The sequence below is a fragment of the Muntiacus reevesi genome, chromosome 1 (genome assembly GCF_963930625.1).
Source record: "Muntiacus reevesi chromosome 1, mMunRee1.1, whole genome shotgun sequence".
Taxonomy (NCBI): domain Eukaryota; kingdom Metazoa; phylum Chordata; class Mammalia; order Artiodactyla; family Cervidae; genus Muntiacus; species Muntiacus reevesi.
The window spans coordinates 266666099-266691414 of record NC_089249.1 but is presented as its reverse complement, the minus strand read 5'-3'; the positions used below and the strand labels follow the sequence as shown (position 1 = coordinate 266691414).

The 25316-nt window shown below is 37.4% G+C and overlaps 1 protein-coding gene across 1 annotated transcript in view; it reads right to left on the bottom strand.

The window, feature by feature from the left end:
• The window catches only part of ADGRV1 (adhesion G protein-coupled receptor V1), a 560737-nt gene that overhangs the window by 182506 nt on the left and 352915 nt on the right, over positions 1-25316 (bottom strand). Inside the window, exon 84 of the mRNA XM_065942069.1 lies at positions 5669-5785. Within this exon, the coding sequence (XP_065798141.1) occupies positions 5669-5785 (117 nt within the window). The remainder of the gene's footprint in view (positions 1-5668; positions 5786-25316) is intronic.

The window sequence follows — 25316 nt, the reverse complement described above, 5'->3', positions numbered from 1 at the left end:
CTTGTTCAAGCTTGGAGATAACCCACTCTCTCATTTGCCAAAACTAAATAAGAATTTACAAAGGACATTCAGAAAAGAAATGGCTGAAACATACCTGTGAGCCATGGAAAATTACTTGGTGTATACCTTGTAGTACCTAGTAAAATGCTTTGCGTACAATCTTTATTGAGAAGCATAAAATAAATGAAGATGTACACAATTTCAATATTTAACAATTATCCCTGAATTCAGTAAAAACTTCATACTTCAAACTTCATAACTTCACGGTTGAGTTATTCAGTTTACTCATTTATATGCTACCCTCCCAGAAAGAACTGCTGGATTGACTTGAACTCCTAATGAGAAGGGTCAGGCTGTTGTTTAATATTTGATTAATTGTGTCACCAGAAACCTTGCACTGATCTATAACATCAAGTTTAGTCACAGATCACGGATGCTATTAATTTTGTTATTACCATAGGTTCTTAGTTATTCTTTCAGAGGAGAATCTAAGAAATGTTATCATGCGTCCTTGTTCCAGTTATCCTTCCTTTTAACAATTTTTACAAGGCTTTGTGAAGATTGGAGAATTCAGTATTTCCTGGGTATGTCATTTTATCTTGATAATTACCAGTCTGTTGCCCTTAATACCTTTGATGTTCCCTCAAATTAAATCAATGATGAAGGAAAAACACAGCTAATATTAGCCTTTCCCTTCCTGTTGTTATGCTCTGGTACTAAGTAGTCTTTCTACCAAGGAATAAATCTATGTACATTTGGTTCTTCATAACCTGATTTTACAGAGAAATTAAAGTACAAGAGGTGAATGCTCAAGTACAACTGTGAAATGATTTCTAACCTTATTCTACTATTTAAAAACATGTTCTTCAAGTAAGTTTTAGTTTCAAAATAAAACGTTATATATTTTTTTAAGCTGTGTCCCTCAGCATGAAATGAAGAGACTGCAAGGACAATCCAGGCATGGATATTAACTGAAGCATTTTTTTATACAATTTAACTTGGTGATAGGAAACGATCCTAACACTGGGCCAAATGAATATCCAGGCAAAATTAAGTTTCTACTTACCTATATTATATATTAATATCGCAAATAATGTACTTGTGATTTATTTCCTGCGAAGATTAACTCAAAGTCTGGCTACCCATCTGCTAACATGTTTCATGTAGATGTTAAGAGCAAAGATATTAGTTTTAGGAATTTATTCCATGAATATTCTATAAGTAAATAAATTATTCAGAGTGCAAGGATGTTCAAGGAAACCATGTTTACAAAAGCAAAAGTAACTGGAAATAACCAAAACTTCATCACTAGGAGATCAGAAAAATAAATTATGGAATAACCATATTATAGTATAGAAAAGAAAGTGTTAAATTTATATATACACTATATATACATATATATATACACACACACACACACACACACTGTATACAAACATATATAGACTATACACACACACAAATACACATATGCACTTCTTTATTTATAAATATTTATATATTTGTGGAATATATCTGGAGGCATACACAGGAAATGATTAACAGTGTTTACCTTTGGGAGTAGGGTAAGGGTAGAGCAGAGGGTGGAAAGCATATGAAAAAGGGAGAAATAGACGTAACTCTGCTGGTCAAAGGAAGTAGGAAAGTGTGTCAGTAATTTCACAGAGTGATCTTATATAAAGAGCAAACAGAAGGATAACTCAATTTCCATAGGCAAGGAGGGAATTTGTGAGTTGTATACCTCTTAAAAAACAAGCAAAATAATTTGTTACTCTATTCCCATCATGCACAATATGATTTCCCTGTCAGAGAAGAGGGGAGCTTAAAGAAAAAAGTCAGGAGAGGGGAAAACTAAAGAAACAGTCAAGGCCACCAGCTCTGGAGCCGGCTATGCATCAAGTGTGCACTTCAGTAAAGAGGTTAGAGGTTATCAGTTAGTTCAGATCTGCAGCGAGTGTCTGCCTCATTCTGTCAGCCCCCTCTTCCCCCTGTACTGAGCTAATTCTCTTTTACAAAACAAGATGGGAATTATATTGGAAAAAGAATATTCAACATGTTCCAAAATCCAAGAATTATTAGCCTATGTATTTTCCTAGCCATTAATACGGTAAATTAAGACATCTGGAATGTGCAGTCCGTCCCAGGAACTACTGCTCCAAGCTCTCTCCATGTATTCATTCATTTTGCTTTTCCACAGTCCTCAAAGACAGGTACCATTATTATAAATCTACAAATCCAGTCATTCAGTAAGAAAATCCAGGCTCAGAGAAGTTGTGCAACATGTTCCACTGCAAAATTGTTCTTTACTTTGAAACAGAATCCAATTTTACTATAATGTACTAAAAGTATGATATAAAAGTAAGCAACTCTCCAAGATAAATTCATTTAAATCCATTTATTCTAAGATTGCAGAATTGATGCAGATCAAATAAATAGTTCTTACATGCTGAGTCCAATGATTGTTAGTAATTAACTTTTTAACATTATAAGTTACTCACACACACACATATATCAAATTCTCTATGTTGCTAAAAAGTATGAAGTAGAATTATTAAAATATTAACATCCTTTCAGCTATGTCAACTCTGTTCAACCAAAAAGACTGGATTAACAGTAGTCTAATCTTTTACATAATGTTTCAAAAAAAAATTTCAGCTTTACAAAGAAGATTTTAGTAGACAGTATTTTATAAATGGGAAAATACAGGTTAGTAAAGTGACAACCTTTGACCACAAAGTAACTCATTAGAGGTAACTACCTACCTAGAATGAGAAGTTACTGAATTTCTCCCTTGTGGTCATACCACAAACCATGAAAAATGTGTGGTGTACCACCTAAAACACATTAAACTTCACTGGTACTTTAAATAGTTTTCCTAAGCCATTAGCCATACAGAAATGTAATTAGCTTGTTAAATATGCATCAGCCACAATCATATTTACTCAAAACTTGAAGACATATAGAATACACTAATCTCTATTAAACTGGGTGAAAATGTATATGTGATCCTATTAACATTCCCCTAAAGCAAGAGATCCACCTAAAACATTATTTGAAAGTTGGTCACTTCCTGCTGTTTGAATTTATTTCATTGAGTAGATGCCCTCTACTTTGAGATTCAGCTTTTTCAAATTTGAAATTTTTATTGGCTATAAAAGTTCTTGACGTGAATCAAAATTTGCTTCCCTAATTTTTGCCCCATTTCTTCTGGCTCTTCCAAATGAAGCTATATAGTCCATTCTTTTCTTTCCTATAGCAGCCCTCCCAGTAATTTGTAGACAGCCAGCCCATCTCCTTAAGTTGTTTCCAGGTGAGTTATCTCCAGCTGCCTCCAAGTTTCTTGTCAGACTGTCTTTCAGCTTCTCATTGGCTGGTTAATGTTCTTGCTGAAAGTAGCTACAGGGTGCCAAGCTTGTCTAACTATTGTAGATTACAATGTAAACATGGCTCCCTCAGCTGTCTCCATACTGTTGTTTATGTAACCCAGGCCTGTGTTTCTGTAGTTAACTTCTATATGCTTTAAGCAATCTGGTCACACATTTGATTGCTACTGAGTTTGGGTTAAATTAAAATTTCAAGATGTTTACATTAACCCCCATCAGATTGTCTTTCACTCTCATTTTCAAGCTGTCACAGCACACTTTCGCTATATTTGTTCTACCTTTACTCTTAACACAGGCAGCTTATATTTTAGCTAACTTTTCAGCTCTGTATTATCTGCATACCTAATAAAACAGCTTCCTGTGTCTTCATCCAGGTCATTCATCAAAAACTGAATAGGTCAGGGACATGGACAGAGGCCTTCAGCAAACCACTATGAACCTCAGTTCAGGCAGATAAATAACAACACACACAGGATGCATATAAAAAGTTCAACTTAGATAAACTGCTGAAGAAGATCAGAGAATCTTGCAAATGCAATTTTAATTTCAGCAAGTATTTGTTTTATTTTGTACAGTTTAGCTTTACTTTTTAATTGTTTGGTGGGAGGTTGGAGAACACCATAAACCTTTCATAATTAGAACTTCTCAAAGAGTTATAAAACAATAATTCTATGAGGTAGGAATTACTGTCCCCATAATGCAGATTTAGAAACAAAACTTGGAGAGAGTCAATAACTTGATTAAGGTTACAAAGATAATGACAGAGCCACAATTCAAACCCAAGATGCAGGTCTCTAATTGTTCCAACTAGTTCTATTAACTAGTTTGGTTTTCTTCTCCTTCAGAAGTGAAGTGAAGTGAAGTCACTCAGTTGGGTCCAACTCTTTGCAACCCAATGGCAGGCTTCTCCATCCATGGGATGTTCCAGACAAGAAAACTGGAGTGGGTTGCCATTTCTTTTCCATTCTCCTTCAGAGCTAACTATAATATCATACCTAGGAAAAGATCCCTGCCTTGAGTCTGTACAATGTTCTCTCTTAATAGTATCACCTCACTTTCCTCCAAAATTGCCAGAGGTAGAAATACTACATTCTTCTCATTAAACAAGAAAAAAGAATATACAAGGGCTGAATGCATCTGTTTACATAAAAAAGTTCACATGCATACTCAGAAACACATAAGAAATTATTTCTCATGAAAAGACTGAACATTACCACCATGTAGAAATCATTTTCAAAGGCAGCGTATTTTAGTTGACCTACTGAATTAGTGACATTAACAGTGCTTAAGTGGATCCAACTCTCACATTAGCCTCTTTATCAAGCAAATCAGCACTGGGCAATAGAACCTGGAATTTGAGTCAGAAAAGGAGTGTTCAAATCTCTCCTCAACACTTCCCAGTTCCTTAGGAGAGTATGCTGGGTCTCTTTTGGTCTTACTCTGTACTCTCCCAAAGTGATCTCTTCTAAAGCAAGGGCTCCATTTTCCAACTATAAGCCAGTAGTCATCTAGTGTATTTCTCTAGCATGCACCTCTGTTCTGGAATTTCACCTCTGCATATTCCACTTCTCTCAGAGTCTCCATTGGAGAGCTCACGAGAACTTTACACTCAGCTTGTCTTTAAAAAAAAAAAAACTCACCATCTTGCGCCAATCTCCAGCGGTCATCATTTCAGTTCAAGACACCATTATCCATCCATTCACTCACACTGGAAACTTGGGTAAGCAACCTCTGCATCACTAATAAAGAATCTCTAATCCTGAAGTTCTACTTTAAAAACCAATTTTCAGAAACTGTTCACTTTCCTTTGTCTCTTCTGTTCCTCTTTGGTTCACACCACTATGTTCTTTCCCCTGAATCCAGTTAAAGCTGCTTAAATGGCTCCCATTTCAACTCTTTCTGAGCTCAATTCACTACAACAGGGAGCTTTTCTAAAATCCAAATCTCATCATGTCACTCTTTTGCTTAAAAATAATTCCACTGACTTCCCCTAGGGGAAAAAATTTAAATTTCTTACTATGTCTTATAGGACCCATATCACAAGCCTCATCTCCTACCACTCACTTACATAACTCTACGAGATCTCTTCCCACTTCCTCAGATTCACTATGCTTTCTAATGCTGTACGGTTTGGAAGATGATTCTTACATTGATCTCCTGGGAATGCAGTGATGGACATATGGAATTAGTTCCATTTCAGTATAAAGAATATCAGATACAAAGGCCACTCCCTCCTGATGCCCTGGAAAGTTGCATGGGGTAGAAGGAGGAAGTAAGATACCAACCTGGATGAGCATCCAGCTAAACTGGCAAAGATACAGGTAATGTGTGACGGCAGCAATGGCTGAACAGCTCTCCTCTGTGAGTTGGGGACTTGCATATGCAGATGCCAGAAATACAATCTGTAAGAAACAGATACCTTTATTTTTAAATCATGTTAAAGTCAATTGAGAATATTTTAAAAAACCAATTTTCTTATTTGAATCAGCGATTCAATGACTCAAAGAGAAAATAAGTTGATTTGTTTCCCAAACTGAGAAGACTAAGTGATCCTAAAACAAAAATACAAGGATTTTTTATGTTTCTAAGAAAAAAATTAATGATATGAAATTATGCTATGTGCTGTTTTGGACTGTCATTGGAAATTCTCAAAGTAAATCTTGTTTTTATCACGGATCAACAAAAATCATATGAAGTATATTTCCCTAAGTACAAATGAGAAAATAGAGTGGAAGTACCATTCTTTGTGTAAGTCAAACCTCATAGGAGAGAAAAAAAAAGAGGCAAAATTTCTAAGTTTATTATCATCTGCATCATCTCGTTAGGAAGTAATTCATGTAACAAAATAGACAAAATAAATCTTAAATTTCAAACCCTACAGTTACCCTAATTCTTGGACTTTTATTTCAACTGCCTTCAAGTCTGTTCAAAAGTATCCTTCACAATAAGATCTCTCTTGACTACACTATTGAAAATTACATCCCCTTTTCTTCTTTATTTCCCACTCATGTGATCACCTGACTCTCCTTTTTTTTTTTTAAATAGCGCTTGTCACTTTCTAACACACTCTGTAATTTATTTCTTATGTTTCTTGGTCATTTTTAGTCTCACTCATTAGAATGTAATCCCTGTAAAGGCAAAATCACTGAATGTTTTACTCACTGTTGTACCCCACTCACATAGCCCAGTATCTGGAACATAGTAAAGTGAAGTGGCTCAGTCGTGTCCGACTCTTTGCCACTCCATGGACTGTAGCCTACCAGGCTCCTCTGCCCATGGGATTTTCCAGGCAAGAGTACTGGAGTGGGTTGCCATTTATTGGGGGTACTCAATAAATACTTGTTGAATAAATGGATAAATAAATGAAGTGAAACACTCCTGTTGATTTTTATTATTTTGCATTTTCTCTATTATATGACTACTGTGTTAAATTTTATAATGGAAAGTATACATGGCAATAATAACATACCGTAACATTGCAAGGGATAAATTCCCTCCCTCTTTAGGACAGAGACCAAGTTTTCTTGATTTAATATTTTTATAAGCTACCACTATGCTTGAAATATGCCTGAAAATGATTGTTGAAATTATGTCTCAATATAATATTGTCTCAAATTATGTGTCAAAATTATGTCTCAAAAAAATATTGTCTTAAAATAGCCCAGCTTCTAAAAAGGAAACACAAATATCATTAGTGCTTCTTGGATTTAAAAAAATGAATAATGTGCTCAAAATCAAATCAGAGTATTGTTTCTATTTTCAAATGAAATAGACCCCTCCCCCATCCACTTGTCCCAAACATGTGTACATTAAATTTTCTCAAAAATTTCTGCCCGAGAGTTTTCCCAGGATGGGATCACTGTGGTGAATGACAGGATCTGGGATGAGACCTCACATGCTTCCAGCGTCACTATTTCACAGGGAAAGACTAACCATAATTAGTTAGCAATTACAGAAGAACCAAAATGCCAATTAATAAATTTACAATAATATGTATCTCATGCCATGCTGACTCTTCCCTCTTTGGAAATATTTATTGAGTACTTCCTGTACCAAGTATAGGAGAAAAGTAATCCTGCCTTTTTTTCTTTTTCAAGCTATGGACACTGAACAAGTCAGTTTACCCTTTTGGGACTAGTTCTCTCATTAGTATAAGGAAGAAGTTAAAAAAATTAACTGCAAAGTCCCTTTCTGTTTTAAAATCCCAGTACTCTTTTTCAAATGAGAAGTATTCCTGTTTCAATTTTCTGTTTATTTAGTTTTAGATTGGGAGTATACATTGCTCACAATAAAATAAAAGCAGACACCAGGAATGAATGTCTCATTATTTCCTAACAATCTAGTATGAGTTCCTTGAATAAACAAAGTCAACAAATTGCCTTTCTAGAACATATCACAAATAGCTTTTGAATTAATTAGGGCTTACCTTAAAAACATGCTCAGATTTTCCTAGATTTTTAGCTTCTAAGTTCTGAATTGTAATATGCCATAAATTTAACCTTCCTAAATTGTACAAACACATTCTTTACCAGCTGAGCCACAGGGAAGCCCAAGAATACTGGCGTGTGTAGCCTATCCCTTCTCTAGCGAATTTTCCCGACCCAGTAATCAAACCAGGGTCTGCTGTATTTCAGGCGGATTCTTTACCAACTGAGTTCTCAGGGAAGTCCATTCTCTTAACACCTTCCTCAAAATACTAACAGTGAACAACAAACACCAGAAACTATGCCTTGAAAGACTCAAGAGACACAGAACTGTGAGATTCAGTCCCCAAAAATTAAAAAAAAATTTTTTTTTAATTGTATGCTCTTTCTTTTTACAAAGTGGTATCTTTTCATAAAGATTTTATAAGAGTACTTATAAATCTCTCTAATTCAGACTTTATAGTATAGATTGTGTTGAATTTATTCTGTAGTTTTGTTCTGATCAACCTGAATAGTTTGCGAGGTAAAACAACAGAACAACAGCGTAATTCAAGCTGTAGGGCTTCCCTGGTGGCTCAGAAAGTAAAGAATCTGCCTGTAATGCAGAAGACCTGGATTCAACCTCTGGGTTGGGAAGATTCCCTGGAGAAGAGAATGGCTACCTACTCCAGTATTCTTGCCTGGAGAATTCCATGGACAGCGGAGCCTGGCAGGCAGGCTACAGTCCATGGGGTTGCAAAGAGTCAGACATGACTGAGTGACTAACATTTTCACTTTTCACTTTCCCAACCATAACTGAATATGCTTAGTTTTATGCATTCTATTAAACTATTTATAAATGGTACACTAATTTAAATGATTCTTATTCTTCTCACTGTTTATTTCTTTGAAACAAATCAGTGCAAGTCATTGTTTAAAACTGTATTTATTTTCAAAATACAATTTTAACACCTAAAATTTCATCCTCAAGATATTTCTTCATGTTTTATTATGTTGTAATTTTTTTCTAAATCATAAGACTAGTTACAAAACTATTTGTGCAAACTATGAACATTCTTCCAGAATGTTCTCTGAATTAAGAGAAATGCTTTTTCTTATAATGGGAAAAGACTGATAGATTGATAAGCAAGAGAAGGCTGAGCTCTTAATAAACATCACAAAAACAGGGATGAGCTAAGAATACTTGGAGAATCAGCAATTACACATTGGGCCTATCTAAAGCTAAATTAAAGTGAATTAAAACACAAATTAAACAATGAAAGTAAAGTAAAATCTCCTAGCATATTTGGCTCACCTATCCTTAAGACACTTAACCTAAGAGACAGGAAGTTTACCACTGCTTTTTTACTCAAACATATAGAGATGACCAGGAAAAAGGGATATTCTCCATCAGTTCTCTGGATACACTAAGTTGAACGCCTTAAGAGGAAACAATATTTTTTTCAATGGTTTTCAATCATTCAAGTGTTGACCCATTCAGTAAGTAAATGTTAGAGTGCCTACTATCTACAAAGCACTTTACTATCTATGCAAAACGAAGAATCAGTTCAGTTCAGTTGCTCAGTCGTGTCCGACTCTTTGCAACCCCATGAACTGCAGCACCCCAGGCCTCCTTGTCCATCACCAACTCCTGGAGTCTACCCAAACCCATGTCCATTGAGTCGGTGATGCCATCTAAGCATCTCATCCTCTGTCGTCCCCTTCTCCTCCTGCCCTCAATGTTTCCCAGCATCAGGGTCTTTTCTAATGAGTCAGTCCTTCAAATCAGGTGGCCAAAGTATTGGGAGTTTCAGCTTCAACATCAGTCCTTCCAGTGAACACCCAGGACTGGTCTCCTTTAGGATGGACTGGTTGGATCTCCTTGCAGTCCAAGGGACTCTCAAGAGTTTTCTCCAAAACCATAGTTCAAAAGTGTCAATTCTTAGGCCCTCAGCTTTTTTTATAGTCCAACTCCCACATCCATATATGATCGCTGGAAAAACCATAGCCTTGACTAGACAGACCTTTGTTGACAAAGTAATGTCTCTGCTTTTTAATATGCTATCTAGGTTGGTCATAACTTTCCTTCCAAGGAGTAAGAATATGATGGGAGAAAACAGTGTACAAGCAAGGTGCTACATATTTTCTCTTGGTTTGCTTATGTGTGTGTGAGCACACACACATGTGTGTCATGTACTACTGATGTGAAGTCTTATTGTTTCTATCTCAATTTTGTAAATGATGACAGAGGATCTGATAGCGGAACTAACTTGTTTAAGGGTCACTGAACAAGTGTTAAAGTGGAATTCAAATCCTGGTGTTCTGATTTGTAAAACCAGTGTTCTTTCTAGAACATCATGCTGCTGCTCCCCCAAGCTATTCAACATCAAGCAGGAGTCCTATCTCAAAGTCCTGAAATTCTAGTTTACTGTTTCTCAACCTTTTTTAATCCATGGGCCACCACAGGTTCACAATGGCAACGGAACGTAACAACTATGGCAAATATAACATTACTCTTAATTCTATATTGATACAACATATATACATCTTAACCAAAAGAAAACTATATTCCCAAAAGAGAATATCTGATATATTTTGTTGACAACACAAAATTCTTTCTTCTTCTGGTTGATCGGAGCTCTATTATAACAGCTAAGGGAGGACATGGGCTTCCCTGGTGGTTCAGCTGGTAAATAATCCGCCTGCAATGTGGGAGACCTGGGTTCAAACCCTGGGTTGGGAAGATGCCCTGGAGAAGGGAAAGGCTCCCCACTCCAGCATTCTGGCCTGGAGAATTCCATGGACTGTATAGTCCATGGGGTCGCAAAGAGTCAGACACGACTGAGCAACTTTCACACACACACACACACACACACACACACACACACACAAGGGAGGACATGGAGGGAAATAATTATTCTTTCACTTTAAATATATAGCATGTGTCTCACATGAAAAGATGCTCAACATCACTCATTATCAGAGAAATGCAAATCAAAACCACAATGAGGTAAGATTACATGCCAGTCAGAACAGCTGCTATCCAAAAGTCTACAAGCAATAAATGCTGGAGAGGGTGTGGAGAAAAGGGAACCCTCTTACACTGTTGGTGGGAATGCAAACTAGTACAGCCACTATGGAGAACAGTGTGGAGATTCCTTAAAAAACTGGAAAGAGAACTGCCATATGACCCAGCAATCCCACTTCTGGGCATACACACTGAGGAAACCAGATCTGAAAGAGACACGTGCACCCCAATGTTCATCACAGCACTGTTTATAATTGCCAGGACATGGAAGCAACCTAGATGCCCATCAGCAGACGAATGGATAAGAAAGCTATGGTACATATACACAATGGAATATTACTCAGCCATTAAAAAGAATACATTTGATTCAGTTCTAATGAGATGGATGAAACTGGAGCCCATCATACAGAGTGAAGTAAACCAGAAAGATAAAGACCAAAACAGTATACTAACGCATATATATGGAATTGAGAAAGATGGTAATGATAACCCTATATGCAAGACAGAAAAAGAGACACAGATGTATAGAATAGACTTTTGGATTCTGTGGGAGAAGGCGAGGGTGGGATGACCTGAGAGAACAGCATTGAAACAAGTATACTATCAAGGGTGAAATAGATCACCAGCCCAGGTTGGATGCATGAGACGGGTGCCCAAGGCTGGTGCACTGGGAAGACCCAGAGGGATGGGATGGGGACGGAGGTGGGAGGGGGATTCAGGATGGGGAACACATGTAAATCCATGGCTGATTCATGTCAATGTATGGCAAAAACCACTACAATATTGTAAAGTAATTAGCCTCCAACTAATAAAAATAAATGGAAAAAAGAAAAAATAATAAATTTATAGCATGTGCCTCTTCTTCCTTGGGCTAAATAATAACAAATAATAAAAGTTGGTTTTCCTGTAAACTTCATTTCTCAGTACTCCTTATGCACACTCTTGCCACCATCCCCTCCCTTTACCACATACATCCTCCCTCCTCTCTCTATGAAATAGTCTTCTCTCCACTCAAATTTCACCTACTCTGACCATGACAGACTCCTAGACCTTTTTTTATTTTGAGTGCTAACATCACTTGCTTAGCATTTATACTGGGCCAAATATGTCCTTTCAAACAGGGATGTTCCTAGAAGGAAGCAAGTCATGCACATACGAGGCAATAAAATGTGTCAGGTGTCGTAGTAGAGGATGGGGTAAAACATCAGGGAAATTCAAAGTCAAGACTGAATAGTTCTGCTTGTTTATGGAAGTCAAGCAATATTCAAAGACGAATCAGAATTGCAGTGGCTTGGCCTATACCTTCTCTTCCACAGGACCCTTCATACCCCAAACCTGCTGTTCTAACTGAATTCATTGCCCTTCTCTCAAATATGTTCACATCATCTCTCAACTCTTTGCTTTTGTTCATTGTCTTCTGTGTAGCTTGAATTTTTGTTTGATCTTTCTCTATTTGAAATTATGTCCATTTTTCAAGGTGTGGTGGAAATGCCAACTCTATCATATGGCTATTTCTTTCAACCATAAGTAACCATTTCAACCTCTGAATTTTTAAAGACAGGATTCTGTTATAACAATCAATCCATTTTGCTACCCAATTCTCCCAATTCTTAGATAAAAATTAACTTTAAACTCTTGGAAAACTGTCAACTCCTTAAAGGCAACAACCCAGTCGGGTGGAGAGGGAGGTGGGAGGGGGGATCGGGATGGGGAATATGTGTAACTCTATGGCTGATTCATGTCAATGTATGACAAAACCCACTGAAATGTTGTGAAGTAATTGGCCTCCAACTAATAAAAAAAATTTAAAAAAAGAAATAAAAAAAAGAATACAGTACAAAAAAATAAACAAAAAAATAAAATTCTCTATTATTATTATTTTGAATATATTTTTAAGAAGGAAAATATTGTTAACTATTCAGTATCCCATACAGACTCTCATGATTTTGAGCATAGTCTTTTCTTAAACAGTGTTATTGATGTATGATTGACATACAATAAATGGGACATAAATAATGTGTATGATTCAGTAAGTTTTGACCTGTGAAACCATCTTCACAATCAAGATAATTAACGTATTATCCCCCAAGCTTCCTCACGACTTTTGTAGTACCTCCTTGCACCACCACGACATTGCACATCCTCAGGCAACCTGTTTTCTGTCACTATACATTAGTTTCATTCACTAGAATTCCATGTTAATGGAAGCATATGTACTCTTTTCTCTCTGGTTTATTTTACTCAGCATCATTACTTTGAAATTCATCCAAAATAATTTATCAATGGTTTATTCTCTTTTTATCACTGAATAATATTCTAATAACATGTCCTATCACCTGTTGATGGATATTTGGGTTGTTTCCAGTTTTTGGCTTTTACAAAGAGAAGCTGCTATGAATGTACAAATCTTAGCATGGACATATGCTTTCATTTATCTTGAGTAAATACTTAGGAGAGGAATGGCTGGACCATATGCTGTGTATTTAATCTTTTAAAAACCTGATTAAGGGACTTGCCCGGTGGTCCAGTTGGCTAAGAATTCACCCACCAATGCAGGGAACATGTCTTCAATCCCTTGTCCAGATCCACATGCCATATGGGACAGCTAAGCCTGTGTACCACAAATACAGAATCCACGATCTAGAGCCATCAAGCTACAGCTACTGAGCTCACATGTTGCAACTAATGAACTATATATTAACAACCAACTACTAGAAAGAGAAATTAAGAAAATAGTCCCCTTTACATCAGCTTCAACAAGAATAAAATATCTAGGAACAAATCTAACTGAGGAGTTAAAAGACCTGAAATTGAAGAAGACACAGATAGAAAGACATACCATGCTCATGAATTGGAAGAATTAATATTGTTAAAGTGACCATACTACTCAAAGCAATCTACAGATTCAATGCAATGCCTATCAAAATACCCATAAAATTTTTCACAAAACAAGAACAAATAATTCTAAAATTTGTATGAAAACATATAAGACCCTGAATTGCTGAAACAATCTTGAGAAAGAAGAACAAAGTTGGAGGCATCACATTCCTTGATTTCAAACTATACTACAAAGCTACCATCATCAAAGCAGTATAACACTGGCACAAAAACTGACACATAGATTAATGGCCTAGAATAGAGACTCCAGAAATGAATCCACACTTATATGAACAATTAATCTATGACAAATGAGGTGAAAATATACACAGGGAAAAGACAGCCTCTTCAGTAAACGGTTTTGGGAAAACTGGCCAGCTACACTCAAACTGGGTTACTCTCTCACACTATGAACAAACCTAAATTCAAAAACAGATCAAAGACTTAAATATAAAACCTGAAACCATAAAATTTCTAGAAGAAAACACAGGCAAGCTCTTTGACAGTGGTCTCAGCAGTACATTTCAGTCTCAGTATTTTTGGATGTGTCTCCTTATTTGCAGAGAACAAAAAACAAAAATAAACAAGTAAGACTACATCAAACTAAAAATCTTTTGTTTAGCGAAGGAAACTATTGGCAAAATGAAAACATCATCTACTAAACAGGGGAAAATATTTGCAAATGATACATTTGATAAGGAATTAACATCCAAAATATATAAAGAACTCACACAACTCTTCTTCAAATAAAACCAAACAGCCTGATTAAGAAATAGGTAGAGGACCTGAATAGACATTTTCCCAAAGAAGACATATAGATGGCACATGAAAAGACATTCAACATCATTAATCATGCTAGGCTACGCTTAGTCGCTCAGTCGTGTCCAACTCTTTGCAACCCCATGAACTGTAACCCGCCAGGCTCCTCCGTCCCTCTGCCTTGCCTGGGGATTCACCAGGTAAGAATACTGGAGTCGGTTGCCATGCCCTCCTCCAGGTGATCTTTACAACCCAGGGATCAAACCCAGGTTTCCAGCATTGCAGGCAGATTCTTTACAGTCTGAGCCACCAAGGAAGCCCAAGAATACCAGCTGAGCTACCTGGGATGCCCCATTAATCACAAGGGACATGCAAATCAAAACCACAATGGGATACCACATCACACCTGTCAGAATGGCTATCAAAAAGGCTACAAAGAACAAATGTTGGCAAAGATGTAGAGAAAAAGGAACCCCTGTACACTGCTGATGGGAATGCAAGTTGGTTCTGACCCTATGGAAAACAGTATGATGGTGCCTCAAAAAGTTAAAAACGGAATTACCTTATAACCTAGCAATTACACTAAGGAAGTTGAGGCATTAATCTAGAGAAAACAAAAACACTATTTAGAAAAGATATATGCATCCCTCTGTTTTTGTTATTTACAATAGCTAAGATATGGAAGGAACCTAAATGCCAATCAATAGATGTGTGTGTGTGTGTGTGTGTGTGTGTGTGTGAGAGAGAGAGAGAGAGAGAGAGAGAGAGAGAGAGAGAGAGAGAGAGAGAGAGAGAGATTTTGGAATACTACTCAGTCACAGAAGAAAATGAAATCTTGCCATTTACAACAACATGAATGGACTTAGTCTGTATTATGCCAAGTAAAATAAGTCAGAGGAAGACAAGTACTATATTATTTCACTTGTGTATGGAATATAAAAAAATAAAAATGAAAAAAAAATGACCAAGCATAACAAAACAGAAACAGATCTATAGATTCAGAGAACAAACAGGTGGTTGCCAGAGTGGAGGGGAGTGGAGCAAAGAAGTGGGTGAGGGAGATTAAGAGGCTGTTTAGAAAGAATGATTCTACATTTAAAACTTAAGAAAACTTCAGGAAAATGTTTAAAATCATAGAGTCTATTTTCAAGGCTTCACAGTAACTGATGAAATTTTATTCACTTTTTCCTCAGTAAAGCAAGAGGAACAAGTATCTTCAAAATTCTGTATCACTTTAAAAATAATTCATAATTCTGCCGTGCTCCTGACTTGGTCTTGAAAAATCAGCAATCTCATCATCTCTCTATAACCCAGTTCAACTAGTTTAGCAATCTCATTACCTCTCTACAACCCTGTTCAACTAGTTACCTAGTGGGCACAGAGTATCTAGCACTGAGGTGGGTTCTATGGAAGACACTAAGGAGCAGAAGAAATGCTTCCCAGTTGGCAACAATGGATTATCTACAAGCAGAGATGAGATGATCTATATCAAGGCTGAGTCACACACAAGATTCCCTCTCTCTTACTGTTTTTATGCCTTAGTCACAAACTTTATAAAGTGATCATTCTTTGTTCTGCCAAGTAGGACTAAGGATATAAAAGAAGATTGAGGCTTATTTCTATTGATGGCTGTAAAATGAAATAGTCAGCTTTAATGTTTAGCTTAATTAGCCATTTCATCTATAGGAAGAGAACATAATTTATAATTGATTATTAATTTTTTAAAGATTTTCTTGATGTGGGCCATTTTTAAAGTTTTTATCGAATTTGCCACAATATTGTTTCTGTGTTATGTCTTGGTTTTTTGGCCATGAGGCATTGAGATCATAGCTCCCTGATCAGAGATGGAACCCACTACTAACATTTTCACCTTCATAGCTATGTATATACTCTATATCTCTCTTTCTCCTTCTCACCATATATATATTCAACTTGATCTAGGAGATGAATACAGTTGAAAATGAAGCACCAAACTTTTACACCTACTCATTACTGCATTTTTCATTGAAATAACTACCATAATTATGAATATATGGCCAACTCTCCTAATATTTGGCAACATTCAACAGTTCAGTTCAGTTCAGTCACTCAGTCGTGTCTGAATCTTTGCGACCCCATGAACCGCAGCATGCCAGGCCTCCCTGTCCATCACCAACTCCTGGAATCCACCCAACCCATGTCCATTGATTCGGTGATGCCATCCAACCATCTCATCCTCTGTCGTCCTCTTCTCCTCCTGCCTTCAATCTTTCCCAGCATCAGGGTCTTTTCCAATGAGTCAGCTGTTTGCATCAGGTGGCCAAAGTATTGGAGTTTCAGTTTCAACATCAGGCCTTTCAATGAACACCCAGGACTGATCTCCTTTAGGATGGACTGGTTGGATCTCCTTGCAGTCCAAAGGATTCTCAAGAGTCTTCTCCAACACCACAGTTCAAAAGCATCAATTCTTCGGCATGCAGCTTTCTTTATAGTCCAACTCTCACATCCATACATGACTACTGGAAAAACTATAGCTTTGACTAGATGGACCTTTGTTGACAAAGTAATGTTTCTGCTTTTTAATATGCTATCTAGGTTGCTCATAACTTTCCTTCCAAGGAGTAAGCGTCTTTTAATTTCAAGGCTACAGTCACCATCTGCAGTGATTTTGGAGCCCAAAAAAATAAAGTCTGCCACTGTTTCCACTGTTTTCCCATCTATTGGCCATGAAGTGATACGACCAGATGCCATGATCTTAGTTTTCTGCATGTTGAGCTTTAAGCCAACTTTTTCACTCTCCTCTTTCACTTTCATCAAGAGGCTTTTTAGTTCCTCTTCACTTTCTGCCATAAGGGTGGTGTCATCTGCATATCTGAGGTTATTGATATTTCTCCCGGAAATCTTGATTCCAGCTTGTGCTTCCTCCAGCCCAGCATTTTGCATGATGTACTCTGCATATAAGTTAAATAAGCAGGGTGACAATAGGCAGCCTTGACGTACTCCTTTTCCTATTTGGAACCAGTCTAGTTCCATGTCCAGTTCTAACTGTTGCTTCCTGACCTGCATACCGGTTTCTCAAGAGGCAGGTCAGGTGGTCTGATTATTCTCATCTCCTTCAGAATTTTCCACAGTAGTGATAGGAATTATGGAGCAGATGTTGTACAAAGTTCAAGTTGAACAATGAATTATTCTGGAAATGGTTAATCAAGCATGAGTGAAGTCATCCCTCCTTTGTCAAAGAAGCTCCATATCAGAACACCATGTACTTTACTGAGTCACTTCCAAACAGTCAATGGAACACACTCTATTTTAAAAACTAAGAGGGCTGGGCTGGATGCAGGCTAATGTACCTTACCACAGTGCTTTAAAATATCATGATTTTTTTTTTGCTTCATTCTGACTTGTCATTCAAATGCATCTCAGAATACGTGGGTGAGACTTTAAACCACATTCAGCCATCATGTGCACAGGTTCTTTATGATGCATAGAACCCCTAGAGTTTCCCTATGTCAGGGAAAGGCAAGCACCCTCTCTTTTCTACACTTGTGCGTGCATGCTCAATAGCTCAGTTGTGTGCGATGCTTTCTTGGCAACTCCATGGACCATAGCCCACCAGGCTCCTCTGTCTGTGGAATTTTCCAGGTAAGAATACTAGAGGGGTTGCATTTCCTATTCCAGGGGATCTTCCTGGCCCAGGGATTGAACCTGGGTCTTCTGCATTGGCAGGCAGACTCTTTACCACTGAGCCACCCGGTAAGCCTTTCAACACCCACGCTCATAACCAATTCCTTCTTCTGGTAATCTATTCTGGGATTCTACTCACCCATTTGTTACCTCTACCATCTAAGCCCAATTCATTTTTAATTCAGTCTTTATAGTCATTAAAGCAATTTCATGTACATGGTTTTTAAGTTTCAATAGTTTTAGAAAGTTGAGAACAGATCAGCTGTACTGTAAGGCCTGCTGTGCAGACATCGTCCTGGGATTCCCCTCACATTCTGGATTCTGGATTTCTGTTTTCCTCCTCCTTCTTGTACTGAAGCACATCTCTAGGAGCTACGTCAGAGTACATAGAGATTGGTTTTTTTTTTTGAAGTCTTGTGTGACTGAGGTCTTGTTTGTGTTATATGATTGTGTTATAAAAACAATTTACAGTCAGAATCCCAAAGTTACTCATTTTTGTCCTCCAATGTTGTTTTTCTATTCCCCAACATGTGACACTGGGCTGGGGGTTGGGTGGGTTCTCTGGAAATGCTTAGCTCTTTCGTTTTATTAGTGTTCTGAAATGCCACAATGATTCCGTACCTTGTTTGGTTTTGTTTGCTAAGCATTTTAAGGGCTCTTATGAATCATATTCTTTAATTCGGGCCATTTTTATTACATATTTCTTTGATAATTTCCTTCTCTCCATTTTCTATTTTCATAGCTTCTAGATATCAACTAGGCATTGGACCTTCTGGCCTGATTCCTTCTTTCCTTCTTCTAAAAATAAACTCTTTTTATTTACTACCTCTTTGTTCCCCATCTAGCTCATGAAGATACTCATAAGAAAAAAGTTTGTTTAACATTTTTAAAATTAAAATCTACCATATATACAGTAGATCTCAGGAATCTTTAATTGCAATTAGACAAAATTTTACATCTCTATATACCCACTATAAAATCATCATCAAGATCAAGATATAGAACATTTCCAACATCTCATAAGGTTCACTTATTTCCCTTCCCAGTGAATACCCAGTAGTTTCAAGAAAATCACCATAAACACCTGTATTATAATCAGTTAGTTCTGCCTATTCTTGAACTTCATATGAATGGAACCCTGTAGTATGTACTATTTCACATCTGGTTTATTTCTTAAAAAATGTTTGTGAGATTCATCTATGTTGTTGTAATATGTTTCACTCTGTTTTTAATTGCTGTGTAGTGTTTCATTGTGTGAATATACCAAAATGTATCCATTCTACTTCCTATGGACATTTGGATTATTTACAATTTGGGAATATTATGCTTAAAACTCAACATTCAGAAAACCAAGATCATGGCATCCAGTCCCACCACTTCATGGCAAATAGATGTGGAAAAAGTGGAAACATTGGCAGACTTAATTTTGGGGGGCTTCAAAATCACTGCAGATGATGACTGCAGCCATGAAATTAAAAGATGCTTGCTCCTTGGAAGAAAAGTTTTGACCAACCTAGACAGCATATTAAAAAGCAGAGACATTACTTTGCTGACAAAGGCCTGTCTAGTCAAAGCTATGGTTTTTCCAGTAGTCATGTACAGATGTAAGAGTTGGACTATAAAGAAAGCTAAGTGCCAAAGAATTGATGCTTTTGAACTGTGGTGTTGGAGAAGACTCTTGTGAGTACTCTGGACTGCAAGAAGATCCAAACAGTCTATCCTAAAGGAGATCAACCCTGAATATTCATTGGAAGGACTGATGATGAAGCTGAAGCTCCAATACTTTGGCCACCTGATGTGAAGAACTGACTCATTAGAAAAGACCTTGATGCTGGGAAAGATTGAAGGCAGGAGGAGAAGGGGATGACAGAGGATGAGATAGTTGGATGGTATCACCAACTCTATGGATATGAGCTTGAGCAAGCTCCAGGAGTTGGTGATGGACAGGGAGGCCTGGTGTGCTGAAGTCCATGGGGTCGCAAAGAGTCGGACATGACTGAGAGACTGAACCGAAGTGATGAATAAAGCTGTAATAAATATCTTACAGACTAGTCTTTTATGGCTTATTTATCTTGGGTACATATTTAAGAAGAAAATTGATAGACTGTAGGATAGGTGTGTGTTTGGTTAGCAGAAATTCCCACAGGTAATACCTGGTATTGTATGTTTTTTCTGAATATTAGTCATTCTGGTTGATGAACAACTGTATATCATTCTGGTTCACATTCATTTTTAACCCTTTTAAACTAGGTTCCATGGTTACCAAGTAGTCACTAAGACTACTTTTTAGTATTCGTGCAAGTTGATCTGTTTGATATTTTATGTTATTGGCACACCTTCTTTCTTTACATTTGCTTGCTTCTAAATCTCTTCCTTATACAACATGAAGATTTCATTCTTCTGAAACAAACAGTCCTGGATTCAAATTTTAATATTACCAGTAGACAATAGTGATGTCAGAAAAGTTATTCAACTTTCTGAACTTCAATATCTATAACTTTAAAATCAAGCTAACTATATTCATCTTATGGGTAGCTGTGAAGAGTAAGTTATGACACGTGTAGTATATCTCAAACTTTTCTATTTAAGCACCTCTGCTGGAAAATGCATGTCTAACTCCTCTTGGGAAGTCTGGGGCTGCATCCTTGACAAATACTTCTTTTGTCTGTGTTATACTTAATCTTAAATACTATGTGAATTTTGCATACATGCATGCTAAGTCACTTTAGTTGTCTCTGACTCTTTGTGACCTTATGGACTGTAGCCCGCCAAGCTCCTTTGTCCATGGGATTCTCCAGGCAAGAATACTGGAGTGGGTTGCCATGCCCTCCTTCAGGGGATCTTACCAACCCAGGGATCGAACCTGTGTCTCTTCTGTCTGTGGCACTGGCAGCTGGGTTCTTTACCACTATTGTCACCTGGGAAGCCCATGTGAATTTTACATGTTGCTTTATATCATCATGCTTATCTAACTATATGTATATTAATCTTATTTTGCTGTAAAACAACACTGATAACTGATGATGTAGGAAGACAGGACAGACACATGGGTTCTCATTCACCCTGCAACACTGTCCTCCTTTTTCCAGGGGATAAATATATCTGGGACAAGAATAGACAATCTTGACCTTCTCCATGCTGTTTCAGAACCTGCATTCTCTTCCTTCTACCTCTCTTAAATAATGGTATTTCAGGACTGCTAGAATACTAAAGAAAAAAAAGAAAAATCTGTCTTTTGAATAAAAAGAAATTCAGTGCATCGGCCAGAGAAGGTGTTCCACTGTGTTGCTTAGGCATTTTGGAATTGCATTTAAACAAAATAAATAAGTGGGGGCTTCTACTAGTTTGAATAGTATGACCCCAAAATTCATATTTACCTGGAACCTCAGAAACTGATTTTATTTGGAAATAGGGTCTTATAGATTCATTAGTTTAGATGAGGTCACACTGGCTTAGAGTAGGCTGTAAATCCAATGACTGACGGGTCCTGATAAGAAGGCCATATGCAAACAGACTCAAACACAGGGAAGAAGTCCATGTGATGACAAAGGCAGAAACTGGAGGAGAGCAGCTGAAAGTCAAGAATGCTAAGGATCACTGGAAATCACCAAACACTTTGAAGAGGCAAGGAAAGGTTCTTCCCTAGAGTCTTTAGTGGGGCACAGACCCGCTGACACTGTGATCTCAGATCTCTAAACTCCAGGACTGTGTGAGAATAAATTTCTGTTGTTTTACACTGCCCCAACTGCCGCACTGCCCAAACCTAGGAAACGAGTACAGGCTCCTCTCTCAATGGGCAGCTCGTGGAAGCCCTCTTTGAAGAACTGACGTTTTAGCTGTCATCTGAAGGCAAGAATGGAGGAAGGCATGGCAACCCACTCCAGTATTCTTGCCTGGAGAATCCCACGGACAGAGCAACTGGCCAACTACAGTCCATGGGGTCGCAAAGAGTCGGATACACCTGAGTGATTAAGCACTAAAGCCAAGAAAGCAGTGGCCAGGTAAGTGCAAGAGAGGCTTTGCAAGCCAAGGAAACAAAGCAGAAGGGTCTATCAGGTTCAATAAGATGAATGATTTGTCCAAGATGAGAAGACCTGGAAGAGAAGAACTGAGACTTGGTTCTAAGACTTCAGATTCAAAGACCAGGAGTTGCAGCTTTCATCCTACCTCCCAGATCTTAGAACAGCCTCAAAACAACCAACCAACTGGCCAATTCGTTCACCCATCCACCCCTCACTGTTCAATTTTTTTGGCAATTAAAAGTGAAGTAGGGCTAGAGGCTGAGCAGAGATTGCTGACATTTTTATGAGACAGGAGAAGGCTAGTACTGAAGAGTTATTCTACAATTTTTCCCCCTGGCCAAAGCACCCTAGAGAAACACATGTGAAAACCAGCTTAATCAGTCTTCAAGTCTTGGTGATTATTTGTAGCTCCTAGTTGAAGAGGCAGAAAAGGTTTCCTGGAGGCTGTAGCTCTTTGCGATTCAAAATCACCTAGAGGCAACCACTGTGAAACCTTCCTGAAATATTCATCAGGTCTCTGGCTTGATGAAAAAAGCTGCAAGGCTCATCTTTTCCTACACAAACTGTAGCTGTAGTGTCATAGGCTAAAATCAACTTTTGGGTAGGTTTTTGCTTGATCTGCTTAGTGCTTTTAAAAAATCCAAATATTTCACACAACAGTTTAGATACTCAATTTTTCTTAAAAAGTCAAAAGTCCTTGCCATAGGGAATGATTAGTCAGAGTTGGGTAATGGCTTCCACTTAGAAAGGGCATACATTTACCAGTTACCATAGACCCCAGGGCCACACTTAAATAGCTTTTCTGGTCTCTTGCAGGCATTTGGGTTTGTGAACCTTGCTCTATAAAAATTAACTTTACAATCTCCAACCTGATCCCGCTTTATCTGTACATTTAAACCTCTCACTAGTCTCAAACTCAGAACCTACTATTAACTCTGAGAAATTCCTCATTCTTCTGTAAATATCTGGTATTCATTTCTTTTCCTCAGCTCTCTTTTAGTCAAATCTACCCCTCCTCCAGGGAAAAACATATATTATGACACTTAAGCCAAATATATATGGCCCATTATTTTTCTAGAACTAACTCCTTATTATGTCTGCTAAAGTTTTCTTAATTGAATGCTGACTGGTATTGTTAATTAATTATCAAGCACATATATTTAAGCCAAAGGTTATACAGCGTTATCATGAATGTCTTTGCTATCATCTTAGCACTTAACACTGAAAATACTCATGGTTAGTTGCATAAAGTGTTTGAGGAGTGAATGGTCTCAATGAGTCATCATCAAAGAAAGGTGGGCTAGTTAATAATTCTAATTACTCACACTTTGGATTTTATTCGCTAGGCTCTAGGCTTCACCCTCTTATTTTCAGACAATTCTTTTCTTACTAAGTAGCTAACAAAGAGTGGAGAGAATAAAGCAGTTTATAGTTTCTTGCAAATGCTCTAACACAAGGCTTTATGAGGAGAAAGACTGAAATCAGTGGCTAAAATAAGGTTATTAAACTACCTTGGATTAACCAGTTACATTATCAAAATTAAAAACCAACTGCATCATCATATTTTAACTTCCGTAATCATTATAACTCCATGAGTTAATCCTGGATTGCTTCTAGTAAATGAGATGTCAAGTTACCTATGGCTTTTATTTCATATGCACCTGAATTTAGACTATCCTTGTTCTGCATGAGAGCCGGCTCTGAAGTCGAATCTCTAAATTCCTAAGATATCTGTGTGGCTGAGAATGTGGGTTAGACCATTCTCCCAATTCTGTCTCCAATCCCTGTATTTTCAGTTGGGTGACTGGATTGGCAGTGATTCCAAAGCAGAAACCATCTAGCAGGTTTAAAATGGTTTTGGACTGTTGCCTGGTAGTAGTAAAACCAAAATTAATGAGACAGAACTGATTTGAGAATGATGAGTTTGAAATATGCCAGAAGCCCCATATCCACACTCTTGCCCACTCAATTTAACTCATTCCTGAAGGTCGTTCTCATTAAAAAAAAAAAAAAAAAGCTTTATGTATTACACATTTCCACAAGACTGATCATTTACTATCAACCAATTTCATTTCCTTTTACTTAAGAAAAATTTTTGTGACTTTAAGCCTCACAGAGGATTCTAAGTGATTTCCTGCCCCTGTTGATTTTGAGCAAATGGACGACCCTGAGCATGTTTTACAATATTGTCATCAGACATTGTTCTGAAGGAAAGCTTCATTTGCTTTGGATAGTGAAGTTTGCTTACGATATTGAAAAGAAGTGCTTTTACTTGGCACAATATTCTTAGGAATTCTCTAGAAGCAGGCTTTATTTATATTTGGCTTTTTTTTTTCCTTAGGAAATGTTCCAAATTAAGGATTTTATTAGCATTCATTTTCTGCTCCAAACAAGAGAGGAAAACAGGAGCAAATCCCAGGGGGAAAGCATATAAAGCTCGGCTATCACACAGTTATTTCTATGTTTCTTCCACAGAAGAGTAAGAAGTTTGTGAGAAATTATGTCCATAACCATACATTTAAATGAGAGCTTCTAAATGGCTTTCACAGTGAACCTTGAAACGAGGCTCTGGCTGAATGTAATTTCCCTTCTGTGCGCTCCTCCTCTCTGCTGGTCCCACCTCGGTTCTCCCTGTCATTACTAACTAGTGCCGGTTCAAACTGGCTGGCTCCAGTCTCTGCAGCATCCTTCCTCTGTTTCTCTGGGCTTTTGTTTGAGTTAGAATAGAGCGTGGCTTTTTGCTTCCATGCAGCTTTCAATTAACCCCTAAACCGAAAAAACATCACTGAATAACCTGTTAAGGTCTCAATTATCTGAACAGATAGCATTAATCTAAAGCAGTTATAACTCCACGTTTACTATTTATTATCATATATATTTATATTTCCTCTATTCTCCTGGTTCTGGTAGTAAATAGCTTTCAACCTTTAGCTGAGCATAAGTCATTCTGTATAACGGTTCTGTTTGTTTATGAAGGCCTACAGAAATGTGTATATAAAGAATTTGCAAAGAATCCAAGCAAAGTTCATTCAAATTTTGTAACTTTTCCTGCTTTTTCCACTAAACAGACAGGAAGCATAAACAGAACAGTCCTGAGTCATCCAACAAAGAGAAACCTGGAAAATGTCACTGATACAGTGGCATTATTTTAAGCAATGCACTGCTTTTAGAATCAATTATT